This window comes from Aethalodelphis obliquidens, unplaced genomic scaffold, assembly GCF_003676395.1.
Source record: "Aethalodelphis obliquidens isolate GAN/ISIS:26980383/991018 unplaced genomic scaffold, ASM367639v1 scaffold11, whole genome shotgun sequence".
NCBI classification, from domain to species: Eukaryota; Metazoa; Chordata; class Mammalia; order Artiodactyla; family Delphinidae; genus Aethalodelphis; species Aethalodelphis obliquidens.
In genome coordinates, this window is record NW_020837955.1 from 32,534,264 (window position 1) to 32,548,721 (window position 14,458).

The 14,458-nt window shown below is 56.2% G+C and overlaps 1 protein-coding gene across 2 annotated transcripts; it reads left to right on the forward strand.

Annotated features, from left to right (window-relative positions):
- The first annotated feature begins 3,229 nt into the window (after positions 1-3,229).
- Positions 3,230-9,545, forward strand: EMX2 (empty spiracles homeobox 2). Of its 2 annotated transcripts, XM_027112709.1 has the most exons (3): positions 3,239-3,753; positions 5,675-5,859; positions 8,083-9,545. In XM_027112709.1, the coding sequence occupies exons 1-3, from the start codon at positions 3,348-3,350 to the stop codon at positions 8,248-8,250; spliced, it is 759 nt and encodes a 252-aa protein (XP_026968510.1). In that variant the 5' UTR covers positions 3,239-3,347; the 3' UTR covers positions 8,251-9,545. The 2 variants fall into 2 exon arrangements, with proteins under 2 accessions (XP_026968511.1, XP_026968510.1); XM_027112710.1 differs by lacking the exon at positions 5,675-5,859 and having other exon boundaries at positions 3,230-3,753; positions 8,083-8,186.
- The last annotated feature ends 4,913 nt before the right edge of the window (positions 9,546-14,458 follow it).

A 14,458-nucleotide genomic window follows, 5' to 3' on the forward strand; every position in this document is an offset into this window, starting at 1 on the left:
GTGTTTAAGGTGGTACCAATAACACTTTAGTGTTCAGCCTGAGAGTTTAGAAGAGGGGAAACTATCACACACCATGGCGGGCCTCATCCCACCTCCCAGACCCTGCATGGAGCCCCTTTGCCTTCGAAGTCATCTACTCTCATACCCCCAGCCAAGATCACTAATACTGACTGTTCAATAAGGTCATTCCCTGCCCTGCAGCCAGGGTGGGGCTTTTAGTGCCCTCAGTTTCCCACTTGTAGTCTAAGGCTGAGTTTGGAAGGCCTGGCCTGTGGGCAAGCCTGAATCTCCAGCCCGCCTGGAAATCCTTCCGTGGAGAAAGGGGTCCTCCTCCACTGGCTCCAGGATCGGGGATCTACAACCCGCCTAAATTGGGTATTTCTTTCTGGGAACCAAGGGCTGACCTCTACCTCCACCCCAGACTGGCTGGCTAGCGCAGCCCAAAGACTTCCACTTTTCCTGGTGGCTTCAGGCCCCCGGTTGGCCTGGGCACAGTGGGGCTTGTGTCCCTACAGCCTATCTGAGGGAAGGATTTCTGAATCGGGGACAGTATTTTTGGAGGTCCATGGTTCAGGACCCAGGGAGATACTAGTTAAAATGCAACCCACCCCAAGAGGCTGGATCGAGCACACTGTATCCTTGGGCCTGGGGAAAAGGATGGGGGGATGCCACAAAGCAAGGTTGAGAGAACCCGCTAAGGGTGAAAACCCAGCCAAGACCCCTGCCCAGAGCTGGAGTCAGAGAGCAGAAGCCTGAGGTAGGGGCAGGCTTCTTGGGGCGTGAGTATAGAGCTGAGGGCAATGCCTGTCTCGTGTGTGGAAGTGTGTATGTGTGTGTGCCCTGGGAAGCTTGGGGGAGGCAGCACGCATGATCTCTGCTGGGTCCTCACTAAGATCAGGTGCCCAGACAACACCAGAAAACACACTCCTGACTCCTCTCTTGCCTGGAGTGTTTTCCGAAAGGGGTTTTGGATCCTCCTCCCATCCAACCCCCCCCCCCAACACAGACTATGCCTGGAATAAAGAAGAAATTGACACAAACATAAATACACAGCAGATGAAACCACAGAGGACGGGGGAGACCCTAGGGCAGGGAGAGGGTCGCTGGGAAAGCAGGGGCACATGTCCCCAGACCTGGGGACCTTTGACTGATGAATCTGGTGGCATCGAAGCCTGACTTACAGGACTTCCCTCTTCTCCCCCTCCCAATCGACATTTTTTTGGGTCTCACGGCAACCTCATCACCAAACACAGGCATTTCTTCATCCTTAAGCGAAGTGACATGGGCCTCCAAGTAAGAGATTTAAAGGATGCCAGATTTTTTTAAAAATCATTAATTGTAAACGTGCAAAATACCTGCTGGTACTTCACTTTAGAAGAATGTAATTGGCAAAAAGAAAAAAAAAGGAAAAAAGAGGCGGCTGATGAATAGATAATAGATCTTTAACCACCAATAAACAGAGAGCAGCGCCAGCAGCCTGGGGGATGTGATCATAATTATGCCGCAGCGTGAGCCAATGGGGACGAGGGAACTCGGCCCTAAAATCATCCTAAAACCGAAGGCAAGCTCGAAAATGCGGACACGGCCTGGGACTGGAGAAGCGATCCTCACTCCCTAATCGCAAGCCCTGGGTTTGCACAGCAACCCGCCCCTAGGACGACAGATGGCAGAATAATAATAGAAATAGTGATGATGATGATGATGATGATAATAATAATAGCAATAATAAGAATGATAACAACACTAACAAAAATAATAACGACAACGTAACGGTAATAGTAGTATCACATCAGCCTCTCCCTTGACCTTGGACCCCCATTCCCAGATATTGGGACCCCCAGTTCCCAAAAGAGCTGTTTGGGGGAAGGAGATGAGCACCCTCCCAGAGAGGAAAATAGAGAGCCTGTGGGCAAGTTGGAAGCCCACCGCCAGGGCAGGGTCGTCCACTCCGGTCTCAGCTTGGAAACGAACGGGCCGAGTCAAGGATCGTGAACTCAGGGACCCTGGGACCTAGAGGCTACGCGTGGTCGGAGGACCCCCATCCCCGGCCAGACTCCCTCCTCACCTGGGAAACCTCCGGGAGCTTCGCTGGGGGTGGGAATTGGTCTAACCCAACGGCTCCGTTAGCCCTCGCCGGGAACCAACCCCTGCTCGCTTACCCTCGAGTGCTCCCGGGGCGATTCCAGCTCCCCTGACCCGCGCCCGCGGGGGGCAGCAGCGGCATAGCGCTAGGCGCGAGGAATATGTGCATCAGTGTGTCCGTCTGTCCCCCCAGCTCGGGCTCAGCAGGCTCGGGATCCAGGGGGCCGCAGCAAAGGCGGCGCCGCTCGGGGACTCTGCAGGGACCGGGGTGCCCCGGAGGGAATGGTGGTGGTGGAGAAGTAGGCGGTGGCTGAGGGGGAGGAGGTGGGGAAAGAGGAGGAGGAAGAAGAGGAGGAGGAGAAGGAGGAAGAGGAGGAGGAGAAGCCAAAGGAAGAGGAGGAGGCGAAAGAGGAGAAGAAGCCGCCGCGGGCGCCGCGGGAGCAAGTGAGCTAGGAGCGCGCGGCGACGGCGCCGAAAGGCCGGGCGGCCTGGCGGGCGCAGGAGGCACGGCCGAGGCAGCGGCGCCGACTCCGTTCCACTCTCGGCCTGGATCCAGGCCTCCGGGTTCCCAGGCGCTCGCCTCCTTCTGACGCACTTTAAAGAGTCTCCCCCCTTCCACCTCAGGGCGAGTAATAGCGACCAATCATCAAGCCATTTACCAGGCTTCGGAGGAAGCTGTTTATGTGATCCCCGCACTAATTAGGCTCATGAACTAACAAATCGTTTGCACAACTTGTGAAGAAGCGAACACTTCCATGGATTGTCCTTGGACTTAGGGCGCCCTGCCCGCCTTTTGCAGAGGAGAGAAAACTTTTTTTTTGCCTCCCCCGAGAAACTTCCCCCCCTCCCGCCTCTAACTTCGATCCCCCCCACGCCATTCAAAAAAAAAAAAAAAAAAAAAAGAAAAGAAAAACAAAAGAAAAAAAAGAAAAAAAATTACCCCAATCCACGCCTGCAAATTCTTCTGGAAGGATTTTTCCCCCTCTCTCCAGGTTGGGCGCGTTTGGTGCAAGATTCTCGGGATCCTCGGTGTTGCCTCTCCCTCCCCCTCCCCCCTTCTTTCCTTCTTCCTTTCCTTTCCTTTCCTTTCTTTCTCCCTTTCCTCCCCCACCCCCATCCCCACCCCCCCCCCCACCCCCACCCCCAACAAACAAGTCCCCAATTCTCGTCCGTTCTCGCCGCGGGCAGCGGGCAGCGGGCGGCGGAGGCAGCGCGCCGCGGTCGCCGGGAGCTGGGAGCCCCGGGCGCCCGCTCCTCGGCGCAGCATGTTCCAGCCGGCGCCCAAGCGCTGCTTCACCATCGAGTCGCTGGTGGCCAAGGACAGTCCCCTGCCCGCCTCGCGCTCTGAGGACCCCATCCGTCCCGCGGCGCTCAGCTACGCCAACTCCAGCCCCATAAACCCGTTCCTCAACGGCTTCCACTCGGCCGCCGCCGCCGCCGCCGGCAGGGGCGTCTACTCCAACCCGGACTTGGTGTTCGCCGAGGCGGTCTCGCACCCGCCCAACCCGGCCGTGCCCGTGCACCCGGTGCCGCCGCCGCACGCCCTGGCCGCCCACCCCCTGCCCTCCTCGCACTCGCCACACCCCCTCTTCGCCTCGCAGCAGCGGGACCCGTCCACCTTCTACCCCTGGCTCATCCATCGCTACCGATATCTGGGCCACCGCTTCCAAGGTACGTGCCACGTCGCGGGGCTGCAGCGCTCTGCAGCCCGCACTGCCCTCGGCCTGCTCTGGGTGGGCGCCCGGCAAGGCCTGGATGGAGGTTCCTCCGGTTCGCCCGCCCGCGCGCCGCGTTTGGAAACTGGGCGGCGAGGAGCCGGGCACGGTCCCTAGTCTCCGAGCTGCGGCCGGTTTGGGGTCTGGCCGCGGCCGCTTGACCCTTTAGAGAAGGGCGCAGACAGAGGAGTTGTCCCCGAATGCTCTCGGGTCGAGGCAGGCTTTCCTAGCGTGCTACGAGTGCCGGCCGCCAAGGAATCCGTGGCCCGCGGGGGTCCCCGGGTTCTCTGTCTTCCCGGCGATGCCCTCGCCGCCCTGGCTCCGAGGGCCGCGGACAGGGCCCGGCCACCAGGTTCGCTCTCGACTGCGTTCGACCCTGTTTACCATCCACTCCGCGCCCCTGCATCCTAGACCTGCAGCTTCTCGGTCTCTGACCCTCTTCCGGCGGCGAAGAGACCCTCGCGTCCCCAGAGCAAAGTCTGGGAGTTTGTTTTATCCTGCTTACTCTGGAGGCTCAGGCGGGGCGGGAACCCTCGCGGGTAGGAGCCTCCGAGGCTCAGGACTCTCGTCGTGACCTGCTCAATTCGGGTGCCGAGCGGCCACGGCGAAGGCAGGTTCGGTCTGGTTTTTGTTTTTCTTTTAAAAGAAATGAACCGGGTCGGAAGACGGGCTGGAGGAGATCTGTTTGGGTGTTTTCCTTTCTTGCTATTTTTTGGATTTGTGTGTGGGGGGGGGTGGGGGTGGGGGGGGGGGTGGAAGGAGAGTTAAAACTCCAGAAAAAGGGGCAAGTAATTAGTTTAGCGATCCGAGCGGGGAAAAGACCTACCTCCCGAGGCCGCTGATCAATACCCAGCGGCTTGCCCATTCATTAACCCTTGGCGTTCCTGCCAGAGCCTAGAATGGGGTAGATTCCCGTCCTCCATAATTAAAGAAACCAAACCAAACAAAAACAACGTTTTACTCTTATTCCCAGACCGGAGTTGCCTCCATCCCTGCCTGGATTGTAGGTTTGTCTTTCTTTGGGTTTTGGTGAATCGATTTCCCACCCTAAGGAGTGAATCCGAAACTCTCTGGCTTTGCTCGAAAAGTTTAGGGTTCCCTTTCCTCATTCTCTGGCAGCCACGCTCTTGGTCCCCACGCCAGGCCTGGAGTAGCCAGGATCTTCTGGGGCCGCGCACAGTTCCATCGGGTGACCGCAGCTCCGTACTCCCCGGCTTTCGATGCCTTCGCTCGAGTCTCCTAGTTCTCTGGAGCAGGGCAGCGGGAGAACGGGGCCTCGGGAGGCAGCGGCGGCAGAAACCCTGCGCACCCGCCGGCGAGATTTCGGTCTAGGCCGGGCTGCAACGACACGCCCGGCCTCTGCACTTTTCCGGAGGAGAAAGACAAGTACTTTAAAAATAAGTCCCCGAGAAAACTCTAGGATAGCGGTTCGTCGCCTCTTCGCCCCTCACCCCCGCGGCAAAGTTCTCCCAGAGGTTAGAAAGAAGAGACAGACGTTTCTCTGGGTACAGGGCGCCAATCCCCGGGCCTTGCCTTGCCGCCCCTTCCTCTGTCCCGGGCGCCTGTTGCGGAAGTGGCGAGGCTCGTGGGCCCCGGGCGGCTGCAAAGCCCGCAGAGGTCAGGAGCCTTGGGACTCGACCCGCCGGGACAGCTGCTGCTGGGTGCTGCACAGCTACGGCCCCGGCGGAGCGGGCCAGGCAGCTGGAGCGGTGTTCCCTTCCCGCGTGTGGAGGGCTCTGCGTCCCCGTGGGCCGGGCCGCACGGGCTACGTACGCGGAGGCCCTGAGCGCTGTGCCGGGTCAGCCCGGCTCGGGAGAAGCGCGCGAACCTGGCCAGGACAGCCCCCTTTAATGGGACTTCTGTTGTGTCCCCCGTAGGGAACGACACAAGTCCGGAGAGCTTCCTTTTGCACAACGCGCTGGCCCGCAAGCCGAAGCGGATCCGAACCGCCTTTTCCCCGTCCCAGCTTCTGAGGCTGGAACACGCCTTCGAGAAGAACCACTACGTGGTGGGCGCAGAGAGGAAACAGCTGGCGCACAGCCTCAGCCTCACGGAAACTCAGGTGAGCGGGCCCAGGCGCGGCAACCGCATCCCAAATCTCTGGACACACGCAACCCGCAAAGTGCGGAGGGCTTTCGGCAAACAGTCCGGGAGCTGGTTCCACGCCCGGGCTCAGGATGTGTAAGTTTTGACGTGCTCTTGGCTTCCCTGGGCTCCAGCACGGGCTGTAGGAGATGACCCGCCCGAGGCTCTGGTGGGGCGGGCGGAGACGGGCTGAATTGCTCCTTCTGTGCGGCTGGGCTGGCCTTGCAGCTCCTGGCTAAGATACCTCTGCACTTTCGGTGAGACTTTCGGTGGGAGTCTGGGGTACGCGGCTGGGATCCAGGAAGGAGAGTGCCGCGGGGTTTTGGGGTGTTTGGGGCTCTAGGCTGGAGAGAGAGCTGAGAGTGGGTTAGGGCGAGCTCTGTGCACCGGGGGCTCAAGGCTCACAGCGACGGCTCCAGTTATTCCCCTTGAGGGGATCGGAGAGTCAGACCGCCGAGCCGGCATCCTGGGTGCGTCCCTAAATCCGAGAAACAGAGCTAGAAGTCTTCGGGAGAGGAGCTGCCTCAGGGGGCAGACCCTTCCTGCGCAACAGGGTCCCGAGGCGGCCAGGTTCTGGCCTGCCCCGGGGCGAGGAGGGGGCTTAGGGCTACAGTAGGCGCTACTGTACGCGGAGCCTCAGGGCGGGGTCAAAGTTCCCGGCAAACAGTAACATTTTCGGGCAGATTAAGTTGTAACACTTTTCCTGGGAGGCGCAAAGAGGTCGAGGCTTTTGTTTTAAAACGTCCCCGCGGACAAAACCGAGGAGGGCCTCGCGGGTTGGTGCGGGGCCCGGCACAAGGCGCGGCCCGGCTGATTTCTCCTGGATCGCCGAGTCGGCCGTGGTCTTTATCCGCCTCGCTGCCCACGCTGCCTGGAGCCTTTGTGTGCGTGTCAAGCCCCGAGCGCACCGACGCGCGCCTTGGGCGAGCGCCGGGGAGAAATGAACCGTCCTCCCCCTCAATTAGCAAACTCAAAGCAAATTAAACTCAGCCGTGTTCCAGCTCGGCTTTTTCATGGGGGCACTTTGGGGGATTGGGGGCATCCGGGGAGAGCAAGCCGGGACCTGGGCCTGCCGACTCAAAGGAGAAAGCGGAGCGGACTTCAGGGGCCTGGGGTGCTGCTAGCAGAATGGGGCAGCCCTGGTGGCATGGGAGGTGCAGTCATCACCATGTTCCTCACCTGTACCTCACCGCTGAGAAGCTTGGGCAGTGTTACTGTCTGGTCTGGTCACTGTATGGGGCCCCATCACCAGCTTCCCCAGGGACTGGTCGGGATAGCGTGTGAGCCCCACCTCACTGCTCCCCAGACTTCTAGCAGCGCTCCGAGGAGGCCAGGCTGCCAGCCCCGCCCTGGTGGGAAGTGATGTGATGGGGTGAGAGCTTGGCCCTGGACTGTCCTGGGGCTGTTCAAGAGGAGGACTGAGGGGCTCTTCCCTTCTCTTTCACAGTTTTTCTCTTACTTCCCCTTTATCTCACGGTCTTTCAGAAGCTTTCACTTTTGAGCCTCTTTTCCTAGCTGAAAAGACACAGCTGGGTTGGTCCCCAGGGCTGTGCACCCCATCATCCCCCCCACCGGTTTCCCCCAGCACCCCCCCAACACACACACAACTGCTTCTGCTCTCACCTGCAAGAGTACTGGGCAGAGAGGGGAAAGCTCAGGCCAATCTTGACTGCCTACCCAGGGCCCAGGCTTTGCCGAGGAGGCGCTATATTTAGGCAGCGGCTGTGGGAAACTGGCAGAAAATAGAAAGCACATTCGGCCCTGCAGGAGCTGCAGCAGTGGGAATGAGATCTTCCCTGCACTAGTTAGGTAGAGGGAGTCAGGGATGTGTCTCTTTTAATTTTCCCTTATTTATAATTTTATAGGGGTTTCCCAGTGTTTGCCAGGCTTTTGCACTTAGTGGGATGTGGGTGTCCCGAGCAGGACAAAGTGAGAAGGGGACACTCTGCACTCTGGGCCTCGGGGCCAGGGGAAATGTGCTCCAGGAGGGCCAGAAGGGGAGGGAGCCAGCCTTCTCTCCGGCCCCGAGATAGGAGCTCTGTTCCCCGAGGGGAGGCCGTGGGGAGGTCGGCTAATAGGACACGCAGCTGGGGTACTGGATTTTCGTAGTCTCAGTCCCAGGTCCGGGCCAGGCAAAAGAGGAAGAGGTAGGAGGACGCTGTGCAGGAACTATAACGCGCCCCATCTGCCTCTCCTGCAGGTAAAAGTATGGTTTCAGAACCGAAGGACGAAGTTCAAAAGGCAGAAGCTGGAGGAAGAAGGCTCAGATTCGCAACAAAAGAAAAAAGGGACGCACCATATTAACCGGTGGAGAATCGCCACAAAGCAGGCGAGTCCCGAGGAAATAGATGTGACCTCAGACGATTAAAAACACAAACAGAACCCCTCAGAAACGGACAACACGGAGCAAAACAGAGACAGGGAGAGGAGGGGAAGAAGAAAAAACCCTACAAAACAAAAACAAACCACACACACATTCACGGAGAAGGGGAGAGGGAGTCAGAGAGAGGGGCGGCGCGACGCAGACGCTGGGCGGCAAGAGCGCGGGGTCCCGATCCGAGGCCGCGCCGAGATGGCAGAGGACGGAGGCTCCTTGATGAACACGCAACCCTTGTCTGAAGAGGCAGCTTGTGAGAGACAGACAGAGACAGACAGAGAGAGAGAGAGAGATCCAAAGGTGGCAAAGCCGAAGGCGCTCTGACAAGGGGAGCTGTCAGTCAAAGGCCAAACCAGCGAGACAAGATGATTGGCAGGTATTCCGGTTATCTCGCAGTCCGATTTTTTAAAAAAATGATGATGATAATCATAATGATAAACGAAAACCCCCAACCAGGCACAGGACTTTTTATTTTGCACTTCGAAGTGTTTTTTTCCCCAATCTTTAAAAGTAATCAGTGATAATAACCGTTGGGATTCCACATCCAGCCCCATCCCACACCTGTTCAAAAACTTGAATTGCATGTAGCAGTTGTTGGGCGAATGGTGTCTTAAGACAGAAAGTGAATTGTAATTTTCTTTTCCTTTAAAGACAGGTTCTGCGTGCTTTTTATTTTGATTTTTTTGCAAGAAATGTGCAGTCTGTAAACACTTTTTGATACCTTCTGACGTCAAAGTGATTGTGAAAAAAGCTTAATGAAGTAGGCTCAGCGATAGCGATCCTCTTTCAGAGAAATGGGGAGCAGGATGGGGGGCTGGGGGTGGAGGGGGAGGGTGCCCACAAGAGGAGTCAGGACTTGTACTGGGAAAAAAAACCCTAAATTAATTCTATTTCTTGGACATTCCTTTCCTAACATCCCAAGGCTTAAAACCACGAACTAAACTCCTTTTAGTGGTTGAAGGTATTGGCCGAGTTCAACCATTTGCCGTAAATAAAGGCCATTCCAAACTTTCAATCTATCTATTGCAAAGACTGAAGGACTGTAGTTAGCGGGGATGATAAGTGTGGCCAAGAACACGGCAGCAAGTTTTCAAGCACTGAGTTTCTATTCCAAGATCATAGACTTACTAAAGAGAGTGAAAAATGCTTCCTTAATGTCTTCTATACCAGAATGTAAATATTTTTGTGTTCTGTGTTAATTTGTTAGAATTCTAACACACTATATACTTCCAAGAAGTATGTCAATGTCAATATTTTGTCAATAAAGATTTATCAATATGCCCTCAGAGTAGTTGTCTTGGGAAATTGAAGTGAATTCTTGAGAAAAGTATCTCTTTGAGTGTGGTCCTTCCCCAACTAGGCTCAAGAAGCCCAGGTTCCCCACCCACAAAAGGGCCAGACTGATGGATTCTCGGGCATGTTAAAGAGAGAAGAGGGTGGAAAAGGGAGAGGATTAGGAAAACTTAAGTCCTTCAGAAAAGGGATGGGAGAAAAGTTTTCCATCCAGACCTCTGCCCACTGCACGGCCTAAAGAGGGAGCTTAATTTGAATTTCAGGTTAAAAATCCTTACTACTACTACTCTTAACCTCTAGTTATTTAAAAAACTGGACATATATAGTTATGCATTGACGAGTATTCCCCCAGGATTGGGGAAAACACTTAGCAGAATCAGGATCCTGGGACTTTTTAAACTGTGTTTCTGACTTCAAACCCCAAAGCACTATTCTCCTTCTCCCTCTCTCTCCCTTTCCCTCCCTCCCTCCCTTCCTTCCTTCCTTCCTTCCTCCTTCCTTCCCTCCCTCCCTCCCTACTTTCCTTCCTTCCTTCCTTCCTTCCTTCTTTCCTTCCTTCCTTCCTTCTTTCCTTCCTTCCTTCCTTCCTTCCTCTCTCTGGCCCCAATCTGACAAAGGTGAGGGGATGAGCCCAAGGGCCTCAGCAGCCTTTTAAGGCAAGCGTTTTGAGGAACCTTCAACTCTCAATTTTAACATTAAAGAAAAAGTTGTACCCAGTCTTGGAGGAAACTTAGCTTTTCTCCCCCCCCTTCCCCCTTCTGGGGGTACGAGGTTGTTTTTGCATGCTTCATTTGCTTCTTATCCTGATAGGCTGCATTAATCAGTTTTATTTCCATTGATAGAGAAACCTCGTCTGTTCTGTTCGAGCTACAAAGCGTCCTGCGAGCTTTTGTGAAAGTGCAAATCAGTTTAAGCAATTATCATACCAGGAATATGAAGGGGAAAGAGGAGGCCTTGCCCAGTGGTCTCCTTTAATCTCTTAATCCACGGATCCAGGGGGGCTGCCTGGACATAATTTAGGACAATCTCCCCACCCTTTACACTGTGATAAGGCCAAGTTACAATGCAGGGCGAAAATACAAGCTTTGTTAACATCCTGCCTTGAAAAGTTAAGATTAGACATTCCATGCACGTGTGGGGACTATAGGGCACTATGGAAATTTTTCTTTCTTTTTTTCCCCTCCCCTCCTCTCTTCGAAAGTAGAATTCATTCTTGGCCTCTCTCCCTCTTTTTCCCCTTTATCTCTGCCTTTCTCTCCTTTTTTCTCCCTCTCTGTTTCTCTGGAGAACCCTGGCTGTTTATGGTGCATTTCCACGCAGACTCTTTGGGAAGGTGTGGGTGTAGTCGGGGAGACTCCACTGCCCGAGGATTCTGGGGCGAGAGGGGACACAGGCTTGCCTCTCGAAGGGACAGGTGCTGTCCTGTGTATCCTGGAAACTCAAGTGGGGTTTCCAGTCACTTGGACAGCGGGACCTCTGTGACCAAGAGCTCTCCCAAGTGTTTTGCAGTCCCTGCTACAGCATTGCTGCACCTCTTTCTTTTAAGCAAGTTACCTTTTCCTTCTATCCACTTCGCCAAACCCAGAATGCCTCAAACACAGAGCACAGACCTGTTAAAATTCAGACTAGCCTTTCCTGAAGAAAATTTCCCATCTTGATAAAAGGCTTACTTCTGCAAGAACCATATACTTTTTTTTTTAAGTACAAGAAAGGGGGAGGGTGATGTTTTTTTTTTTTTTTTGTAAATGTCCTATGTAGTGTAACAGCAATAAAATCATCAGAGAATACTATTAGCTTTGGGGAAAAAAAAACCTAAAAGCTTTATTACAAACCAAGCTTTGAAAATAGGGGGGATTAGGCGGCTGAAAGGGTCCCACAATGGTAAGAAGAAAAGGTTTCATGCTAATGAGGTTAATGCCCTTTGTATCTCGGGCCGCCACATCTTCATTACGCGCTATCTCTGGCTGCACGGAGCGGCTCAGAGAGCCGCAATCCACTCCAACGCCCCCCTTCCCGGCCCAAAGAAGGATTTGATAGCAGCTCTGTTCAAACTAGATAATTATATCTTTTCAAGTCGGAATTAAGATAAAGAAAGTGAAGCAGAGGCGGCTCGCCTTGATCCACTGCAAACAAATTTGGCGCACTTTCGAGTCCTTCCCCCGCCTCAAAAAGGCTGGACAGTCAGCTTATTAGCCGCTCGTTTGCTTTATTAATTCATCTATTTAAAGTGGCAGGATTAGAGCGTCTAATGTGGACGCGGGCTGCCGTGGCGCTGAGGAATATAAATATTTGCGAGATGCCATCCCACGATGACTATCTGGGCGCGGGGCGCGGGGCAGGGTGCGGGGCGCGTGTGCCTTGTGGCTGCGTCCCCGTCACAGTGCGCGCGTGCTGGGCTGGAGCCCCTTGGGCAGGGAAGCGTGGGAGCTGCGTGCCGCAGGTCTGTGTCCTCCCTCGTGGTACACGGGTGCCAGGCCTAGATGACCCTGGCAGGGTTCAATGGGCATCGAGGGTCAGGTTCTGCGTTCCTCCCTACACATGGAACTGCACGCATGTTGCCTTGTGTCTTGCCTGTTACCCCGAATGGGGATGTAGGTTACACGTTTGATCCATGACCTACTCCCTTCTTGATTACTTGTGGGCCTTCCCTGTGCGTTCGCCTGACCGAGAGGCTTGGGTTCTCAGTTTGCATTTCCCTGAGAGAGTGAAACGGAACGTATAACCCAAGTGTGCCTGGGCTACATTCTCCTTCCTGAGAGGTACACGTGGGTTCCGCGTGCGTGTCTCATTTGGGGTCCAGTTCCTCAGCGCAGCGAAGGGCCAGGTAGGCGTGGGCGGAGGGGTGGGGTGGGGGTGGCTCTGTTCAAGGCACCAGAAACTCCTGAGGTGGGAAAATCTTCGGACCTCCGGGTACTTACTCCTCCGGGTACTTACTGCCTCTTGTCTGAGTGTCCGGTGCCGCCAGCTCACTCCAACTCTGTTCCCGGCAGCCTAGCGCAGCCCGAGCGGGAGCTTTGGCGGCGGCCCGGAACCTGCCGGGCCACTTTTGTGCTAGGGGCGGATTGTGGCGGGCGGAGAGGCGCACCAAGCGGGCCCGGCAGAAAGGGGGCTCGGGCCTGCGCGCGGCCTTGGAAACCTCGGTTCCTCCCCGTCCCCGCCTCGAGTCGCAGGGAACAAAGTCTCGGACGCGCAGGCCGATAGGGAAGGGACTCTGGCGGGTCGGAGGCCTCGCCCGGGGCCCCGCGCCGCGGCTGGGGGCATCTGGGCTAGGCTCCCCGCATGCGGGCAATTGCAAGTCGGACTAAGGGTGTGGATGTGAGTTAGGGAGAGGCTGTGCTTGTGGGTTTGTAGAGGTTGAGTGTACCAGTGAGGTCTGTGGAACAGTTGTTTGTGTGTCTGAGCCAGGATTTCAGTCAGGATGTGTAGGTGCTAATTGTGCTAACTGCGTGCGTTAGAGGCTGAGAGGCCGGGGCTACTTGTGTAGATTGTGAGTGTCAAGGTGTCCAGCTTTCCTTGTGCATCTAGATTGTATTGAGTTAGGGCAGGAACGTGCAGCTGCGCGGCTGTAATTAGAGTGCTTATAAAGGTGTAGAAATGCAATTGTGTAAAGAAGTTGTGTGCGAGCGTCTGGTCGCTGTGAGCCGGCTGCAGTTGTGGCTCTCAGAGGATTGGAATGGCCTCCGAGTGTGCGACTGGCGGGAACATTTCTCCGTGTTTGGGTGGGGGTCCCCTGTGATGGCGTCCATGCCGGCAGCAGGGCAGCATATGTGTGTGTGTCTCGGGATCTAGACGTGTGTGTCTAGTGAGAAGGCTCGGGTTCGGTTATTGTTTCGCAGCGCACCACTCGCTCCGGAGTTTGGCAAACAGCAGACGTTTTTTTTTTTTTTTTTTTTGGTAACCGCATTTTCCCAGGCCGGCCCTTCTTATTCCAGCAATCAGCGTTTGGTTTACTTGGGTGCCGCCTCAGAGCAGCGGCAGGCCGGGCGGGAGAGGAAGCGGGCCTGCAGCGTTCGGCCGCGGTGCCTCGAGGCCGAGTTGCGGGACCGCGGGCGCGCCTAGCCCGCCGCTCCGCTCCTGCGTCCGCCGCTCGGCCGCCGCATTTACTTCCCCCTACCAGCCCCTCAGCGAGGGGGAAGTGGGAGTTTTGAGAACTCGCTGACCCCAGCCGTGACCCCGCTGGGGCAGGTGGCTTCTCCCGGCGCGACCCAGTACTCCGGGAAACCCGAGGCGGTGCCACGCTTGAAAGCGAAAGGTCCATTCATCAGCCGCGCCCCAGCGTCTAATTGGCCTTTTGTTCATCAGTGCCTGTGGCCCGGCGAGGGGGTTGGGGGAACATGGGAGGGCCCCGGGGCTGTAAGTAGGGGTGCCCGGCGTTCCGGGCTGGGGTCTGGGTAGGGCAAAGGAGCGTCGCACTCCTCCGAGGGGGCGCCAGAGCGCGCCAAAGATCACGCCCACGTGCGAGGATGCTCGGCTGGCGGCTGGTCTCCGAGCGCCCCGGCCGATCCTCCGAGCTGCTGGAGAGCCACGGCCTCGCCCCTGCCCTCACCTCCCCCTGCAGGCTGAGTCCACGCCTTTCCTCCGCGCCTCGGGGATTTCAGACCTGCCTTCCTGCCTGTCCCAAGTTCCCAGCTCAGGCGCTGGCCTTGGGGCTGGTTTGGGCTCAAGCCCTGCCTTTCTCCATGCTTCTTTCGCCCTGCTCTACTCGCCTACCATAGAGAGAGACTCTGGGTCCCCCTCCCTAGGCACCAACCTGGTACCCTTGTCCGGCCTGCAGCCTGCTTCGCTGGGCGAAGGAATTGAGAGAATTTTTTGGCCCGCCAAGGAGGTGGGAGTTGACCAACTGTTAGGCGATCAGATCCGGGAGGAAGACCGGGTCTCTACCACCCCAAATTCCATATGGCTCTCC

Excerpts from the sequence above, each read along its gene's own strand:
- EMX2 (XM_027112709.1), top strand. The coding sequence starts at position 3,348 with ATGTTCCAGCCGGCGCCCAAGCGCTGCTTCACCATCGAGTCGCTGGTG. Across the intron at positions 3,754-5,674 it reads TCTGGGCCACCGCTTCCAAG|GGAACGACACAAGTCCGGAG; the intron begins GTACGTGCCACG and ends TGTCCCCCGTAG. Across the intron at positions 5,860-8,082 it reads TCAGCCTCACGGAAACTCAG|GTAAAAGTATGGTTTCAGAA; the intron begins GTGAGCGGGCCC and ends CCTCTCCTGCAG.